General features: G+C 39.2%; 2 protein-coding genes across 7 annotated transcripts; one reads left to right on the top strand and one right to left on the bottom strand.

Moving 5' to 3' along the window:
• The first annotated feature begins 57 nt into the window (after positions 1-57).
• On the top strand, positions 58-3375 carry LOC136435714 (ubiquitin thioesterase OTU1-like). 5 transcript variants are annotated; one of them, XM_066429392.1, is made up of 2 exons: positions 58-180; positions 573-3375. In XM_066429392.1, the coding sequence occupies exon 2, from the start codon at positions 588-590 to the stop codon at positions 1527-1529; it is 942 nt and encodes a 313-aa protein (XP_066285489.1). In that variant the 5' UTR covers positions 58-180; positions 573-587; the 3' UTR covers positions 1530-3375. The 5 variants fall into 5 exon arrangements, with proteins under 5 accessions (XP_066285489.1, XP_066285490.1, XP_066285491.1 ...); XM_066429393.1 differs by having other exon boundaries at positions 64-180; positions 576-3375; XM_066429394.1 differs by having other exon boundaries at positions 66-184.
• LOC136435717 (ADP-sugar pyrophosphatase-like) lies at positions 3292-15762 on the bottom strand. 2 transcript variants are annotated; one of them, XM_066429398.1, is made up of 10 exons: positions 15628-15762; positions 11655-11722; positions 11095-11147; positions 10162-10269; positions 9608-9703; positions 8873-8928; positions 8501-8546; positions 8123-8131; positions 7636-7689; positions 3292-6332 (listed from the first exon to the last, which is right to left on the bottom strand). In XM_066429398.1, exons 1-10 carry the CDS (start codon positions 15682-15684, stop codon positions 6211-6213), a joined length of 669 nt encoding a protein of 222 aa, XP_066285495.1. In that variant the 5' UTR covers positions 15685-15762; the 3' UTR covers positions 3292-6210. The 2 variants fall into 2 exon arrangements, with proteins under 2 accessions (XP_066285495.1, XP_066285496.1); XM_066429399.1 differs by lacking the exon at positions 8123-8131.
• Between the last annotated feature and the right edge of the window lie 178 nt (positions 15763-15940).

Raw genomic sequence — 15940 nt, forward strand, 5'->3', positions numbered from 1 at the left:
AAATGAATCTGAAAGCTATATTGATGTAATATTTTATTTCTTAATAATATTTTCATCATTTCAACATTTGGTAGTGGTGTACCTGACCTATGACCTTCATGATCGCCATTTTGTGTTGGTTTGAATCAGAACAGCTGTTCTTTGTTTCTTTGTTGTGTATTTTGGAGATTTCAGAAAAAGGTGGGTAAGTTATGGTTTATCCCAGTCAGAAAACGAAACGTCTGTGAATTCAGCTATTGTATTTGTATACCCAGTTCTTAAAGGTTCACACAGACTTTGAAGCTATAATTTATAACATAATTGCCTTGTGTTCCATAATTTTGGAAAACCAAGGCCAGTTGGCTCAGAAATGTTTATTCTTGTCCTTATGATGTGAAACGGTTTTCAAAAAGCCCTTCTTTTCAAAGTTCAAAGATATTGAGATAAAATTATCAAATTCTTTATCTGTGATACACCAAGGAAGTATACCTGATTAGAGTCAAATGATTCATCCTGAGTCACTATAAGTTTGAATTTAGATTATTATTAGAACATGACATAATATTTTGTTCACCTTTTACTCTTCATGTTAGAAGCAGTCGACAACAATGAGTGGGTCCGGTTCAGCTCTCACGCTACGGTGCAAGTCCAAGAACGGTCAGCACCTCATGAAGGGACTCACGACGCAGTCTACGGTCGCCGACCTTCAACGTCTCATCGCTGAGCTCACCAACATCCCGAAGGATTCGCAGAAGATCTTGATCGGTTTCCCTCCCCACCCCATTAAGTTCGAAGGGGAGGCCGCGCCGCTGAACAGTTTACCGATATGTTCTGGTGACACGTTAGTGATAGAGGAAGACAGGAGCAAGACGCCGGCTCCAGTACCTTCGAACAAGCGTACGATCCCGACGAGTAACAGCAACTTTAGTTTGTCCGGGCAGGGCGTGATGACGCGCAAAATCGTGCCAGCAAACAACTCCTGCCTCTTCACCGCCATCGGTTTTGTCATGGAGGGAGGGGTCATGGACTTGTCGCGTGCCACGCAAATGCGGAATCTGATTGCCGACGTCGTCGCCTCCAATGACGTCCTTTACAACGAAGCTCTCCTTGGAAAGAGCAACGCCGAGTACTGCGCGTGGATTCTTAACGCCGAGAGCTGGGGAGGGGCTATCGAAGTCTCCATCTTATCTAAAGTCTACGAGACCGAAATAGACGTTGTTGACATCCAGTCTTGCAGAGTAGACCGCTTCGGAGAAGACAGTAGGTATGACCAGCGTGTGCTCCTGTTGTATGATGGTATCCACTACGATGCCCTATACATGGAGGCGCTAGACCCTAACCTTCCCGCGAAAACCATCTTCCCAACGACTGATGACTCCATCCTCGCCCTGGCGCAGGAGTTCGCTACCGAAGCCCGCAGTAACCGGCAGTTTACAGACGTGTCCGGCTTCACGCTGCGCTGCCTGGTGTGTAACACGTGTCTGACGGGGCAGAAACAGGCCCAGGAACACGCCACGCAGACGGGACACATCAACTTTGGCGAGGTCTAACACGCCCCCTACACGCAGAATTAATAAATGCAGTACTCGTTTTCAAATGCTTTATCCAGCTGGGTGGCAAGAAAAACCATAGCCATTTGACTTTGACTTGTTTGAGTCTGAAAAGGCACTAGCAATTTTGAATTTTCGACATAAGTTTTATAGTACATGTATGTCTCTTTAGATAATATTGTATGGCAGAAACATGACAATAGGTGTAATAACATAAAATCTGAAATTTTGGGCTTCCAACATGGCAACAAAAGGATTTACGAAATGACCAGTGGGAAAATAAAGAGCCCAAGTCCCAGAATACCTTTTGCGAAACTTGCCAACATGTTTACAAGTTAAAATAAATGTTATAGCTGGTTTTGGGAAAGTGTTTTGCTACAATACATCATAGAAGTCTCTTCCGAGCTTTAGTATTTTGTTTTCATGGAAATGATAACATATATATACTATTTTATCTTTTGCTGCAATTACTAAGCTTTAATTATTGTCTCCCTGCCATGTTTTATTTTTGTGTTATTCCATTTTTATCGTCTCTTTATTAAAGGACTACCAAGACAAAAGTTTAATGAATTTGGAAATCCTTTTTTTGTGGTGTGTACATATATACAATGAACAATGTAGTTGAAGTTTACAAACATTTCTAAAATTTGTAAGTACTGCAGTTCTATAAGAGGAGGAATGATGACAATATGGAAACAATTACATTTCATTACGTGGTAATGTTAAAGGTGTACTAGAAGCATTGTATTTGGTTATATTCATTAGAAAGTGTGAGAACCATTTATTTAGATGGTGGTGTACCTACCTATGCACCAGCATTCAAGTCAGAACAGCAGTTTTTAGAATACAGTTACTAGTACAAGCTAAATGCCGTTTCTTTACATATTAGAGCAACTTTATTTATCCGTGATATTTAAGTGCAGTGATAAAATCCACTTGTATTTGAACCTCCCTGTAGCTAAGCCCGGTAACCAATGCAAATTTGGAGCCAAAAGGCTTGTGTTTTAAAATGCCTCTTGCAGCAACAATTATTATACATTGGGCCATGTTGATTTGATTATATGGATGACATCTGAGCGCGCATCAATTTTCGTCCATCTCCAAAGAAAAAAAAAATCGGCCATACTGTAAATCATACAAAGCAGCTGAAAAATGAGAAAATGTATGCTGTAAATTACAAACAAAAAAAAAATTTCCGAAAAGGGATACTAATGTCGGAGAATGCCAAAGTCAATTCCAAAAAGAAGATGTGAAACACTGAAAGAACAAAACTGAAGAATACATTACTCGGTTTACCATACTCTAGCCTCCATAGCAGGCTCTGAACCGGCCTTTTTGGGGGCTAAACCTTTTGCAGCCAGCCCGTAACCATCAGCCACCCCCGTAACCATTTTGTCGGTAAAATAGTTACGGGGGTGGGTGATGATTACGGGCTGGCTGCAAAAGGTATATTATTTAGCCCCCTAAAAGGCCGGTTCAGAGCCTGCTATGGAGGCTAACCATACTGTGTGTTTAGTTTTGTTCATCCTTCCTGACCACGTAGATTTGATAATGAAGGCAACTTTTTTTTTTGCCAAACATTTTTTTTATTCCCATGCTCGTATGAGTTTTGGAGTTCCCTGAGGATGTCATCCATAATCAAATCCACATGGCCTTGAATGTTAACAGAATTGAATGCCATGTTTTACTAAATGTTGCAGTAAGAAATACGTTTTTGTGACAGATGCATACACAAACAGAAATGATGACAAGTGTACATGTGTTTGTATGTATAGATGTTTTTATTACTCCTTGTTGAATAGCAAAATGCTATAATAGACTTTGCCAATAAACATGTCTTTGTGACTGAATAGTTGTGCTTGGATGGAAACTGGCATCTTTAGACTACTGGTGTAAATAACTTGGACACATTGAATTCTTAAGTACATTGTAAATAATTGAAAAAGCCTATCTTCCCAAAAATTCTGACAAAATTTCCAGCTGAAAATTTATTACTGGCAGAAGAACTTTTTTCTAACATTCACTGTTACGGTACCAGTAGCACATTTTTTTTTTTTTACATTTTTCTTTTCCACCAAGTTTTGTGTTATACTTGTAGTCTCCCATTGAAATTAAGCGACAAGTAGCATAGCAGAAGAACCCACATGTAAAATATGGTAAGACACTGTAACACATGTAGCTAAACAATAATGAATTTTAGGCCATAAAACACCATATTGTGTGTTTGACATCATAGTTTTATGTGATATACAAGCTTTCTCAACCTACTTAACAAAAAATGCATAATGGTTGGGGTACCAAAATACTAACATTTTTTTAATAACGTCAATTTTCTATGACGTACATTTTCATCACATAGTCTTCAGCAAATACCTGCAATTCCTAACCCCGCTACCTGATGGCGCTATTCAACCATCAAAGGAATACACAAACAATTCTGACCCAGGACCACTGAAATAACTAGTACATAACCATCCTTTAGATTAATATCTATACATCATATGGGCTCTATTGCGCATCCCATACATTTGCTATAGCGAATAATAGCAGCAACACATACATTACATACAAATTTGACCAATTCTACATGCAGAGATGGTGTGAGGAGATACATTGTATATTAATTGCAGAGAATAAGCTTTAACTTTTTTCCGTATTTCACTACAGAATTCATGAAATAAAATTAAACAGAAGCATCATAGCAAACATAGCACCAAAGTTGAAAATAAATGAAGGTCTTTTTTGACTGGCCCCGTGGCTTTAGAAAAACGGCATGTTTTCTAGTTGCCTTCTAAATTTTGGCAATGAAAAAACAACACTTTCTTCATTTAAATTTCAAGCACTTGACAGATTAAAGCAGCAATATTAATGATCATTATGAAATGTGCAGCATGCGCAGATATACAAATAAGCATCATGTTAGGGTCAAATTCTTGGCACATATACTGTACATTTCGAGACATTGGTTTCAATGTGATACATAGGGGTGTCTGATCATGAATGAGCAAGGAATTACAACTATTTCACTATTAATATCCAAGCAGATATTGATACGGTAAATTTTCGTGCTTTCTAGCTTCCATGTTTATGCTAACTATCAAGATAAATGGGCAAAGAACATTCAAACTATAACATTTTAAGGAAAAACAAAAACAACATTTAACATGCCTTAGAGATTATGTGTATCTCACAACTTGAAGCTCTTATTTTAATTTAGGATCAAAGCTGATCATAAACATGTACACTGTACAAGGGTACACTTTAAAGGTAAGGTAAAGCAGGCATCCTCGATTGAGGTGAAGCATAATGCTTTTTCAAGTAGCTAGTGGTAGTGCAATGCGGCTTCGCCACGGCTCACGTTTTTTGGCCAAGCACACCGGGTCACCCCTACTCTTCTCGATAAGTGTGTTGGGTTCTTTTACATGCAGAGGTTTGACGCCCTAAAGCTCCCTCATACACGGGGCCGCCGTCTTTACGTCCCCATCCGATAGGACGATGCGCATCTCTTCCAGTCATGTCCAGGCCCGGGCGCGAACTCGGGCCGCTGGCTCCACGGAATTTGAACCAGATGTGGTGAGAGGCAGAGTGTGCAGACCTCTACACCACGCGGACACGACTAAAAGTCAACAATGTAGTTTCTTAGAAATATTTCTATCTGATTTAACTATATCTATAGCTCACAACTCAGCCTTGAACAGTTCACAATACGGCTCATAGAACATAATGTTGTTTACCACAGTAATCAAACTGTCATTCAATGACCAAAGTATTTAGTATCATTATAACAGAGCTACATGTAAGTTAAATTGAAGGTAATGCAGAGAATAAGGAAGCACTGGAAGACTTCAAAATGGTAAATAGAACCAAATTAGGTTTTGACTCAGATTTTCTTTCTATGTAATCAAATTAACACTGTATATATCTATCATTTGACTACATCATGTGACAGGGTCGGCTCTATATGTAGATCACTTGCAGAGCTTCCTTATAGGTCAAAGACTTCACTTTTCTTAGATATTCTTAGAATAAAGAAAGGGTTAATCAAACGGTAACACTCCTTGACAATTATTCCACAGTCATACTTCACAAACTCTTGCGTGCATATGCCCGACACCCTCCACCATATATAATTTGAATTCCACTCCCCCACTTTGAAATATTACTTGAATATGCTACAGACTTCTTAGTCTTGGTCACCTGGAGTATTTCTCTTAGATTATAGATAACTTGTGGGGGTCAAGATCAATCTTATCAGGTCTTACTCTTTAAGATGCCCAGATAAATGTATCTTATGTCTTCAAGAACAGGAATATGCTTCCATGCCTGTAGCTTACTGTAAATCCATTTTACTTTTGCAGTGGGTTTATTTTCCGGTAGAGAGGGAAAGGAGGTTTTCGCTTTTTTTAAAGTTCACAATCGAGAAAATTTTGTACAAAAAAGGCAAAGCATGTCAAACTTAAGAAATAACATTAGAGACAAGGCGCATTGCTTTAAAACTTACTAATAATTCAGTAATACATTAGAAACGCATATTCATGGCGTTGTGATTTCTTGGAAAAGAGGTCCCCGCAAAGACTTTGAAAATAAAACCACTGCAAAAGATTTACAGAATTAGAAGGTGGGAGGGATAAAGGAATAAAGGGAATGGTTTTAGCTGTTTTTTTTTGCAGTGCTGAAGTTTTTATTTCTTGTCGATTCTACCAGGGCTTCTCTGTACAGGGTCCTTCCCCTTGCTCTGCTGCAGGGCCATGGCGTACATGTAGACACGCGAGTCCACGATCACTCCCTCCTTCTTAGAATAATCTGGAAGGAACAAGTAGTTAGAGCTATGATAAGTGGGTAATAGTTTATCTAGTAGTTTTCCCGCCTTCTGTATCCCACACCTGCACACTACATGTAGGTCCCAGGGGCCAAGATCCCGGATGTAGTTTTCTACTCTGTGAAGAAAGTTCTTTGTTCTGTGAATATACAAGTGGGTTTGTAGAAGTGTGTGTGTTGTGATTCTTTCCCTAGTTTAGAGGGAAAAACAGTGATTTCCTTGTTTTTACTTATGTTAGGTCCAGGTCCAGTCCTCGTCCCTGGCCACCTTCGTCTCGAAGGTGTCCAGTTCTGTTTAGAACCTGACCTTTGACCCGTGACATGTCAGTGATGGCCGATATCCGGCCGATGTCATTACCAGAAGAAGAAGACACCATCTACAGTTGTGGACATAGCCTCAGTGCTTCGGTCTCTGTGACTCCAATTGTATGAACACATTGAACGAGCCAGTGGCTGCATTAACACTATCACATTAACTGCAGTAACTGGGCAACAAAGGATGAGGTAGGCCAAAAAAAATTGCATGGAGTGCGTCGGGAAGGACATTAAGGTTTGTGACCCGCAGGACAGAGCCGCTTGGAAGCGTGGTGTGAGGATTAGCCGACTGCTGGCCACTCGTGTCAGGGAAACCCGCAAAACTATAATCAATTACTGGATACAACTGCTATAACAAGGAACTACTTGGGCACCAAACCAGTCGTTGTTTGCCGAATTAATACTCTGCCACAACTACACCGTTCATGCATTCTTTCGTAACCCAGTGTTACAAAAGAGACCTGCTCCCAAATCTCAACAAAACGTTTTTCGTTGACTAAAAGTTCTGTTGGAGCCTGGGTACAAGAATGTGTCTAAGGGAAACCTAAATATACATGTCAACGGCACGCTACTTGCTTATGACCATGGCATGAGACATTAAGTCTGTTGCATTAATAAGGAATAAACTAGTACCAAGGTATATGTTTATTATGGAACAAAAGTTTGTATGAAGATGTACATGTGTTGGTACACAATAACAACTTCCAACCACCTTTAACAATTTACCCGCCACATGTACACATCTGAAAAGTCACATGTTTTGCGCAATCAGGTTCTAAGTTACTTAAAATACAAGAGGCTTCATAAAAAATGTGTCTATTTTCTTGTGTTGGTAAAAAGATCCACCTTTTCCAAAAGGTATGATTTTGATAGCGACCTGGCATATGTAGTATTTTGATTTAATGAAATCAGGACAGACAAGACCCTGTCTCCACATGGACATAACTGGTTTCTATCAAAGCAAAAGCCTCACCATTTATCCTCGTCATCAGCTCACTCATGGGGAAGTACAGCACCTTCAGAAACTCTGGAAGATAGAGAACATTGAGATGACAATTGATTACCTTGGACCCCACTTTCAACTTTAAAGCTTTTAGTTGTTGTGTATTCAAGTTGATCCACTGATTGACTTCCAGTAGACTTCTGGACATATATTACTGTTATACTTAGTTATCTTGATTTATTTGTATTGAATTTGTACTAGTAATGATGATTAATTCATGAACATATTTATTTTAGTTGACTTTTTCATTGTCATCATACAATATTATGTTATGTCATTTTATGTGGCAAATTCACCTAGTAGCAGGATAACCAAATGTAAGCTGTGAAGAAAATGCTGAAGGTAGATCTAGACATAGTGATCACGAAGTTTACGGCATAATGCATTTCAAGTTTGGTCTTCTCAAATACTAAGAGTCTCAGACCAGTGTTAAGAGAAGACAATAACCACCACCCACCTCCTTCCTCTATCAAGGTAACATGCAAGGGTGAAGAAAAAACAAAAGACAAATGTTAGTTTAACACCGAAATGTCCACTGAGACAGACATCAACACCATATTGTTATTTGACAAAGGATACTGTATAAAATCATACAATAATAGCTAAGGACATTATAACAGTTACTGTTCGATAAAAAATCTAAGACAAGGGACAGGGCCCATTTCAACCATGCAGTGGATGTAAACTGAAGAAAAACTTTCACACTCATTCAACAACCTTTGATTTCCAGAGAAAACAGTCAGTGACACTCAGAAAAGCCTGTCTGAAACAATCGGATTAGTATTAGTCTTCAATGCTACGATCACAAAATGTGATACGGTAACTCCAAACCTACCTGGGTGTGGTTTTGGTCTGACATTCACAATGTCATCTCCATCAATCTGTAAAGGAACAGAAACATGCAACTCATACATTAGAATCTTGAAACAGGATTAATGATGACTGATGCATTTACACAACTTACATGTACACCAAACAACACTCAACAACCCAATAAGAACCTTGACATACATGCCATATCATACAGATCTTTTTCAATCGTTTTCAAAAATATAGCAGTAAGAATTTAAACATTGACTAGTAAAATGCAAAATTTGACCAGTCGTTTCATTTTTTTGTTTCATAAAGTTATTAATAACTACATTACTTGTACAATTATGGTACAATAAGAGAAGTTCAACATATTTCAGTTGGTCTAATATCTCACCTGTGCTGTGACCAGGCAGGTGGTACAGTTGGAAAGTCCTGCATCCATACAGGTAGCTGGAACAGAGTTGGAAAATAGTAACTGAATGAATATGTTGTCCCAAACAATAAATTTCTTATCATCATTTCCTTATCCATCAAGAACGCTGTCTCATAAAACACTTATAGTCCAAATGACTGTCAAACAGTGTTCTAGCCAGCACCTATCATTCTAGATCTGTCATTCGACAGAATTTTGTCACTCAAAAACTTTGGCCAACGCATCATTTTTGGTGGACAAAAATCAGCTCCAAGATGGCCCCCTCCCAAAAAAGCCTTTGTGTAATTTTTCACCAAAAGAATTGTCATCAGACTTTCTACCAGCAAAATTTGCCCCTCAAAATGCAGGAAATAGACTTTCAGAGGGTTTATATTTCGACATTTTCAAGGGGAGCATGCCCCCGGACCTCCCTTGCATCTCGAAGGCATGGCGCCTTGTGCATTCTGTGCTCAACAGGATATTCAGTCGAACAAAATTGAGATGGCGGGTAAAAATCTCAGGCTGGCTAGAACATTGATGTCAAAAATAGCTGACTTTGAGTGCCCTCACAAAGTGACATACAACACAAACAGTGAACAAAACTGCCATGGGCCAGGTAGGTTTACAATGTCTTTAATGAAGGACTGCAACCAATAATAGTAATCAAGACCCAGAACATTCCAGTGGACTACAGACGAGTGAGGGACTGAGAACTACCTGGTGAGACACTGATGACCTGGCCCGTGTACCCAGTCTCCTCCCGCAGTTCTCGGATTGCACAGTCCTCCACAGTCTCCCCTGCATCACACAGGCCTGGGGAGCAGAAAAAATTCCAAGTTATGAATGCAAGAAATTGGATTTGGAGGATATACAAAGGTGCCTTCTAACTAAGATAAAAACTACCCAAAATTTGAAATAGTGCTGTCATAATATTATTTAGTTTTTTCACCAATACCTTCCCTCACTCCCTCTACTATAAAATCATTTCAAGCAATGCACATATGCATAGTCAAGTCATGTATAATTAGCATTGCTCACATGTTCCATCACAGAAAAAAATCAGTTGTGCTGTACAACTTCGACCTGTATCCCAAAGTCGCTCTATTGACAGGACTGCCAGCAGCTTTGGGATAAGGAGCAACTTTTGGAAACAACAATCTTAACCTTCTTCCTGCTGCCAAACCCCACAACCGATACAAATTTGATGTGGTGTCAAATGGGTACCTTAACATGCTGAAGTTTAAAAGGAAGTAGCTTTTGGATGTTCCTACCTGCAGGAAACTCCAGTGTGAAACCATTGATAGCCGGCCTGAACTGCTGCACTAGGATGAGCTGGTCGTAGTGCAGGGCTCGCTTCAACACTGCTACAACCGCTGCACCTGAAGTCAATACATGTAATATGTCATTCAGTCAATCAGTATTTAATTATTCTGCTGTAAGAAACAACGATCATCATCAAATTATTTTGCTGTGGGGTACCTGATCCAGGGGTGGGTACATCATTTTAGTAATTTGCACTGACTTTAATGCAACATCATGACACATGTACATGTACATATGTATGTATGAATGTTCAGAAATCAAATGACTCATCACATTACAGGGCTCGAAATAGTGGGTGCATGTGCACCTGTGTGCACCCAAAATTGGAGCTGTGCACCTAATTCTTGACTGTGGTGCACCAGTGCACCTAGATATTTTTGTAGGCTACAGGGTAAACACACTATTGTACACTAAGCATACTCTTGAAATGTAATTATCAGAAATAGCAAAAGCAATATAACCTTTTGTTGTACTTTATTTGACGTATCGCTTGTGTGAAATTTTAAGGTTAACTATAGACTTACAGATTAAGTTCTTAAGCGAGTTAAACTTTATGATTATGTTTGGCTGACATTCAACTTTATTCTATGTGGCGCACCCAATATTCCTTCTGTGCACCTAATTTTTGGGGTTGGGTGCACCAGTGCACCTATTTCCAAAAATGAATTTCGAGCCCTGCATTAGGAAACATAACTGGACCTAACAAATGAAACAATTGGGGTATTTGGGGAAAGTTCAACAACAAAAAAAACAAGTATACAATTTGTTGCTTGCCATCTAATCATGAAATTTAACTTAAAGAAAGTCATAACACTTGAAGAAATGCATAATCCCTTTAAGGACGTTGAAAATCGTGGGTGTTTGGATTTAAGTAATCTTACCATCAGTCTTGTAGCCATCACATCTTGTGGTTCTTCTGACTGTCTCCCACGTTCTACAAACAAACAAACAAACAAACAACAACATGTCATAATGTACAGAAGCCATGTAATTGTTGAAATGTCATATTTGTTGGTAAAACTTGTAATGTACATAATACTACACTGTCATTCCAGTACTACTGTAATTCACTTTAATTTCACGGTAGCAAAATTTCATGCTGTAAGGAAAACGGCCATTTTCACTGAACTTTAACTTCACGATGGTGGCAAATAATTTACAAAACGGATGTGTGAAGGAATCATAGAAAATAACGACAAGTTTTTTTCATGGTAATGATAAGTTCATGGTACAGTGACAGAGGAGTCGGTAAAATAGTGAATATAAAGTTACAGTCACTGTGAAAGAAACAAGAATTACAGTTTATTTCCCATGATAACTTGTCTCAACAACTTTCTATGAAACATACTGCAATTTGGCAAACAGTACACCCTGTTCCTGCTTGGGTAACGGAATGATACAGAAAAAAGGTTAGGAGGTGAAGAAAACTAAGCTGACTCACCTATGCTGTCCGTGCGAATCTTGGTAGGTGGTTACTCCTAGAGAGAGCCACTCGCCTTGGTACACAGTCTGGCAATTACAAAAAAAAAAACACTGTCAAAAATTACACCATAATATTTTTCTTGCAATAACCTTTCATTTCCACTTTTTGTCTGATTCTTCCTTGCCTTCCTACCTTTAAAGTTGTGGGACATTCTTTCTTGCAACATGATATACATATACATGAAGATGATACCACTCTGAACTCACATTGACCCTTTCATACTGTTTATAGACTAGACTTTATTATAAGTAACCTATTACTAAAAGTAATACTGACTTACGTGATATACCACTCTAGACTCAATAACTTTGCCCCTTCCATACTGTATCTCTTTGAAAATTTTCTCCTTTTCTCCTAATTCTAGATAAGCTTTTAATGCTTGTAATCCCACCATATAAGGACAATCCAGTGCCAATGATACCATGTTTGAAGCAATGTTGAACCCTCCATATTGTTTACACAGTATCATGTACAACATATAGTACTCTCAGCATGAACCTTCAGCCCTCAGGCAAAGGTGACCCAAGAATGCCCCATTCTCAGTGCTAGACTTGCCAGCCAGGTTCAGGCCATCTCAAATAGGCAAATGTTGTTAATCTGTATCTGTACAAATGATCTTGTATGACTGTACACAGTTTCAGGATGTTTGTACACACATTTTGTATTGTGAGTGGATTAATTTTCTGGCAAACTGATCATGACAACATTTGTACAATAGCTGAAGTAGAAATAGATGTAATAAAATTTTGTTCATTTACTATTTGTCTTTTCTCCGTAACACTTACCCAAGTTACTGCTATGTAGTGTATACAGCAGTAGTACATGTATTTGTTTGATTGCAATCAGACTTTGGGTACTAATTTCCAAATAACGGTTAATAACATGTATTACATGTACATTAAACGACTGTTAACAACGGCCGTCATCTAACCTATGCATACCAAACCACACATAACTACGGTAACCGGTAAGTAATTTAACTAGTTCCGATCTACAACAGGGAACTAAACTAAATAGAACACATGATGGAATCTAGGCTATGTCAGAACATTCTCTGGTATATGAGTCATCAAGGACACCCAGGCTAGGTCCATCTGTCATTATATGTCAGACTAGCACTGCTGGCCAAGACAAATGGACTGGATTTGACCCTGGTATCTTATGTGCTACATAGGGAAGAGGTCTTAAAAAGGGGGTGCTGTAAAATTTTCCACCTAAGGGCTTTTTTACGACACATGATCAGGGTGCGAAATACCTGGTTGCACGTTGCACAGTGCAACAAGATTTCGGTTGGTGCAAGTTAATTCCAAACCCAGGTAGCACAGTGTGCAACCTTATATTTTGAGCCAAAGATCTCAATCGGAGCCCTGGAAGCTCATAAAACACAGTGTCACTCTCATAAAATTGGGTAAATCTTCAATTGAAATAAAGAAATCAACACTTTTTCGTTTTAAACCATCCAAAACCCTTCATGGATTGTGGAATTTGAGCTGAAAAAGACGAAAACACACTGCCCTTGGCTAAAAAAGATGTTGTTAGGTCAATGGGAACAAAATACTATCTAATTTACATTTTGAAATATTAGTACCGTTTTATGCGCTACATACAAGCTTAATTTGAAGAAATCGGTGAATTTTGCTGGAGCAACCTGAAATTTGGATGTGCAACCTAGCATTTGCCCTAGGTTGCAACATGGGCAACCTGGCTCAAAAAAGTATTTCGCACCCTGCATGATCTTCTACCCAGTGGGACAATAGTCAAAATACAGATCATTTTGGAACATTGTCTCGAACTATTCACAGAACCTTATCATTTTAAATTCGTTCTCATTTAAATGTGCACATTTTTTAACTTCCGTTAACATTTGAAGTAAGACGTTCCTGACATTAGGATGTGCCACATATAAGGTGCCAAACTGTCGTTTTTATGATGACTTAAAACTTTTCTAGCTTTAAAAACGGCAGTTTGGCACCTTATATATGGCATATCTTAATATCAGGAACATCTTACTTCAAACGGTAACGGAAGTTACAAAATGTGTACATTTAAATGAGAACGAGCGATTAGTCAGATTGGAAGACTGGCGCAATGAATAACATAACTACACCTGTATAATTGATGGTATCCTTTACCTGTGTCAGCACATGTTAATACCCGTGATTGGCTTCTTTATAGCCTGAAGGCCGTCTCCAGAACATGTCCCTCCATCCCACATTCCCAGGACAGAAATTTGCTTATCAGAACAGAGAAAAACTTCACCCTGTCCTTACAAAAAATTTGAACTTCGTGACATAAAATTGTTGATATGATGAAGTTGATCAAAATGTATTTTTGTAAGCAAAAAATGACAGATCTAATGATGAAAACTTCGGTCTTCGGTCGGGTAGGACTAGGAGGTTCCTCCAAAATAGAATCATGGCTTTTCAACAGCTGCATAGAGACCTTGTCATCATAAATTCAGGAGGGGTAGTAGTACCGTAGTACAGTCTCCTGTCTACCGGAAATCGTAATCTCCAACTCCAAGCAGATCTACACGGGGTGCGAAAATCGTATATGCTAGCCAGGGAAGCTCCAGTCAGCCAGATAAGCTCCAGTCAGCCCTGTAGCTTATATGGATGACTGGACCTTCTCTGGCTAGCATATACGATTTCCGCGCCCTGTGTAGATCTGCTTGGAGATTACGGCAATCGAAGCTGGGCCGCTAGCACACAAACCCAACGCACCTAGGACAAGGCAGACAGGTCAGTAAGTGGCACTCGAACCACGCTGTTACATCAGTCCAAGGACATTATATAGGATGTTTTGGTTTGGGACAATCACCTTTTATCTCATCTGTTACCGTGAATGTAGAAATGTTTGCAGTGGTTTTATGTTCACGCTTTTCAGGTGAACTCTTCATCACAAACTAAAAACCAACGCAAAACTTATTTCTGCGACTGAAGCGCTACTATAGTTTTAAACATGAACGTAAAACCACAGCGAACACTCTTTTACTGTGAAATAAAAACCACACAAACTTAAATGCTTTTACAGTAACTGCAGTCATCTTGTACATATACCTCATCTGAGTCATCATTCATAAACAAAAGAAACCATGCATCCATTTTATATTTAAAATTTGGTAGCCATTTTACCAGACATGTTGACTTCTGAGGACCTAACTTCGGAAAACAACAACAGGTAAACAAACACCGTGGGTCACGTGAGACCTGTCAATAAGCTAGTTTGGAGTTGCTACTACGCATGTGCAGTGTCAAAGGTGAATGCCCTCGGCTTGCCAACAGTGCCTGTCTCGACATTATCTAGATTTGCATAACTACGCCCAGACGGGTTTTGTTTACGTTCCGGGTGCCTTCACCTTTGATACTACTAGTAGCAACTCCGAACTAGCTTATTTTCTTCTTCTTACGATTCTACGAAGATTTGATCCTTGTCTTTTACTCTAAGTTTTTGGTTTCTATGATTCAGAAAATATGCCCGATTTCAACTAACCAGGATGTTCAAAACAAAGTGTGAATAAATTATAAGGTCCCTTTCCCGTAGCCTGTATTTACACAAGCTCTCGGCCGGAGGTTACTGACCCCGCGGTTACAGAATCGGCTGGCCACTAGGAGCGCGAGTCGTCAGGCTACCTTTCCCGAGGACAGTAACCAAAATTACCCCGAGTTATTTTCTAAATTCTCGACACCAGAAAGAAAATCAGCAACGTCTTCTACAAAATAAAGTAAACTGGCTAGATGACAAATCTTCAAACACGAATTTTCAAGGCCTAAAGTTATCATTATTATGATTTTTCAATGATCTGGGGCGCGGGCCTTGCTACGTGCTTTCAACTGCGTAACGTTAACAAATATGTCGACAAATTATCATTAAAAAAACACCGTTTTTTCCTCAAACTGTGGCTTGTAAGTAAGTCAAAGGGTTTACAGACCTCTTCTCTAATGAATCGGCAGCCCTGGGTGCCGTTAACGCCGTCTGAAGCCATCATGTTGACAGGTATCTGTTCTGTCGCGCCAAAACTCGACTGTTGTTTACCGCGCCTTTGTGGAAAATTACTCACGGACACGTGGGTGTGATCTGTGACGTCACCACGGATTAAGACCTTGAACCGAACAGACCGAACCAAGTACCGAACCAGGACATCTGAGACAAGGAGTCCTTCATGAATGAACTTGATCAGAAATTAAGGACCTAGCAACATAATCTTTATCACTATTTAATGCCTTTTCGGAATATTTACGTAA

This window comes from Branchiostoma lanceolatum, chromosome 5, assembly GCF_035083965.1.
Source record: "Branchiostoma lanceolatum isolate klBraLanc5 chromosome 5, klBraLanc5.hap2, whole genome shotgun sequence".
NCBI classification, from domain to species: domain Eukaryota; kingdom Metazoa; phylum Chordata; class Leptocardii; order Amphioxiformes; family Branchiostomatidae; genus Branchiostoma; species Branchiostoma lanceolatum.